We start from the raw sequence: 3356 nt of genomic DNA on the forward strand, positions 1-3356 counted from the left end.
TTTATTGGGAATAAGCTTGTATTATTTGTATATTGAAAATTCTGTTGTACTTTTCTGTAGTTTCCAAGGATTCTATTTTGCAACTGAGGGAGCACATCAGTGCAGTGCAGGACAGAAGTATTTTCAGATCAGTGGTAAAGAGTGGGAAGGAAACACAAAGTACAGGACAACTGGTGTCTTTTTGCTTTGTTCTAGAAACAGCAAACCTCGTTTCTCCTCCTGTTCTGCACCCAGTTGAAGCACCAGCTCTGTGCTGTATTGGCACAACCAATGCTGGCTAAAAGATCTCTTTGTGGCTTTGTAGCTCAGTGTCTACCTTGAAATCAGCAGCCCTTCAGGAGGGCTCTTTGTTCTGGGTCTGCTGTAGCATCTCCTTGACTGGACACACTAGAAATCTGTGCACAAAGAAATACACTTTATCATAAGTCAGGAACTAAGTGCTCACTCCAAGTTTTTATTGAAATTGAACACAGTATTCAGCACAGTTCTGGTTGAGAATCTAGACAGCTAATTTCATCTGGTTTTACAGTATGCCTCAGTTAACCCTTCTGGTGTACATTCCCAGGAACGTGGAGGTGAGCAGGCACCGTGTCTCTCAGCCGACCACCACCATGTCATCCCCAACAAACTGGTAAACTGGGACCTCGAGGTTTAAGGGAGCAGGGCCTTTCCTGATTCTGCCAGAGGCGTCATAGTGGGAGCCGTGACAGGGGCAGTAGTACCCGCCAAAATCCCCGGAGTTGGCGATGGGGACACAGCCCAGGTGAGTGCACACACCCACCAGGATCACCCACTCGGGCTTCTGCACTCTGTCTAAGTCGTGCTGTGGATCCCTCAGTTGAGATAGATCAACTTCAGCTTCCTGACTAATCTCTGCCTGGGTTCTGTGACGCACGAAAAGGGGCTTCCCTCTCCACTTGAAAGCCATGTTCTTGCCTTCTGGAATGTCAGACAGCTTGATCTCAATCTTTGACAAGGCCAGCACATCAGCAGAGGCACTCAGGCTGGAAATAAACTGGGTGACAACATTCTTGGCAACGTAGGCAGTTGCTACACCTGTCGCTGCAGTCATCAGGTAGGAGAACCCTTTCCTGGAATCACTGCTGCCTTGGGAAGATGTGTTGGCATCTTGCACATCCTGGCGGCGATAGGCAGAGAAGTCGGGGACCGCGACATCGTTATGGACACAGCGAACGCTGGCGGGGGCTGAACGGAAAAGGACAGCAAATGACACCACTTCCAGGTAAAACACAGTAATACATTTCAAATTACACTTTTTAAGTTGCATTTTTGGTACAATGGGGAAAGTCATTCCAAAGGCTGTGTAGGATTCCATTAATTAAGCATTTTGATTTTAAGTTGTATGAAAATGGTTTTCAGAGGAAATTTTTGGTAGATTAACAGGTGATCTATGAAACTGGTTTCCCTATTATTTGAAAAATAAATGAACTGTTTTTTCAGTATATTTCAAGAAAAAACTCTTGCAGAATACCATGACTAGCTCAGAAAAGGCAGATCTGTGTTGCATTCAAATGCTTCCCTGTAAAGAGCTGCTGAGAAGAAAAATGATGAAGTTTGCACATCTGCAGTGTAACACTTTTGTGCTATCTTTTGTCTGAAGTAACTTCTATGCCTGTAATAATATTGTGTGGTTAAGCCTTTTTAAAATTAAAAATATCAGGCATCCTCTTTCATTATTAAATTGTTGTCCAAGCTAAAAGCCACAGTAAATAATTTTTAAACCTGCAGTCCCCAGGCTTGCTTTTTAGAAGATTTAGGGATAAAGCTAGTAACTATCCAGTTTCAAGTGGGATTCCCACATCAAACCTCTGTGCTCAAGTAACAGGATATGAAGGATAACTAAAAGGCCTCCCATGAGTTTCTCCAGCAAAAGAAAGTGCTTCCCCCACTGAAAATCTGTAAGCTAAAGAACACGGCAATGACAGAACATGTCACTTGCCAAAGTGCAACCTGTTACTTAGAAGAGTATTATTTAGTCCTTGTATTTTCTAGCAGCTGGCAGAAAATTAAGAGATGTCTCAAGTACTTATAAATTTAATTCTCAGGGATTTAGATGCAATACAATGGGGAAAACAGTTACATTTATTTATATGTAACTCAGCACTGAGAAGGTATTTCCTATAGGATTTTAACTGCAAAAAAATTAAACTGGAAATTAAAATTCTGAGGTAGTACTCCATACTAAGTTACTTCAGTATGAAGACTTAAAAGCATTCAGGAACAAGTAATATGATTAACTTCTAAAAATTCGCTATACTCAGTGAAAAGCATGTTTGATGTTAATTAAAACACAGAGCATGGCTAAGTGTCAGCTACGTCAGTTACACATTTGTAGAATTTCCACCTGAATAAACCCTTTACAGCTGAGGGTCAGGTGAAGTACATAGCTCCAATTGCTACAGAGCATCTTCTGCACGGCACTGCCCTCCCAGAATTAAATGTGTGCATTCTGTACTGTTCTGAAGCAGAATGTTCCGTCAGTGACAGCTGCAGAGCCGGGCACCAGTTCTCCAGGAACTGCAAATCAGTGTCAGGGAGAGCCACAGCCCCTGGGCCAGAGGTCGGGTTCTAAAGAACACCTCGGGATCACTCCCTGGCTGATGCTTTCCCGACCTGGGTAAAAACTTTCCCGACAGGGTAAAACACACCGTGTGTTCTCACTGCACCCCTCTACTCTGGTGCCCACAATTAAAAACCTCCCCGAATGACAGAATTTAGCTGCATTTTCTCAATGGTAAAATAACGATAACCTGAGATATCTTGCTCAACGGAGATACTCTAGAACCGCCTAGACGCAATCCTGTGCCCTGGGCTGACCCTGTTTGGGCAGAGAGATGACCCACTGTGGTCCTTTCCAGCCTGCCCCATTCTGTGAGTCATCGAACGGAAGCTGGCATTTAAGTGCCCCTGAACAAGCTCTGTAGTTGTAAATGCGACCGACTGCAACGGTGACAGCTGAATCAAACATTTAAAAACCTCACACGGCCCAGGCCCCCGCAGCCCGCCCGCCCGCTCTCCTTCCCGGCTCTGCTCCCCCGCCTCTGGGCCGGGCCGGGCCGGGCGGTTCCCGGGAGGGCTGGCAGGGCCCGCGCTGTGCCCGCGGCTCCCGCCGCCCCCGCCCCGCCGCTCCCCCGGCCCGCACCGTTCAGGCTGGCGCTGGCGACGAGCCCCCCGCGGGCGGCGCGGCCGCTCAGGGACTCCCGGCAGAGCACGGGCCGCTTCGGGTCCAGCGGCACCTTCTGTTCCCGGCGCGCGGCCGCCGGGGCCAGCGGGCGGAGCGGGCCGGGCACGGCGTGGGCCGCGGCGGACACGAAGGGCCCGTCGCGCCCTTCGTG

The 3356-nt window shown here is 47.8% G+C and overlaps 1 protein-coding gene across 1 annotated transcript in view; it reads right to left on the reverse strand.

The window, feature by feature from the left end:
* Positions 1-434: 434 nt before the first annotated feature.
* LOC121664445 (cytochrome b-c1 complex subunit Rieske, mitochondrial) overlaps positions 435-3356 on the reverse strand; it is a 3618-nt gene continuing 696 nt past the window's right edge. Inside the window, exons 2-3 of the mRNA XM_042027753.1 lie at positions 3164-3349; positions 435-1206 (exon numbers count right to left, since the gene is read on the reverse strand). Coding sequence (XP_041883687.1) covers positions 596-1206; positions 3164-3349 — 797 coding nt within the window. The 3' untranslated portion in view covers positions 435-595. The remainder of the gene's footprint in view (positions 1207-3163; positions 3350-3356) is intronic.

This window comes from Corvus kubaryi, unplaced genomic scaffold (genome assembly GCF_017639235.1).
Source record: "Corvus kubaryi isolate FWS band 111438036 unplaced genomic scaffold, C.kubaryi_AGA036_p1.0 37300, whole genome shotgun sequence".
Lineage (NCBI taxonomy): Eukaryota > Metazoa > Chordata > Aves > Passeriformes > Corvidae > Corvus > Corvus kubaryi.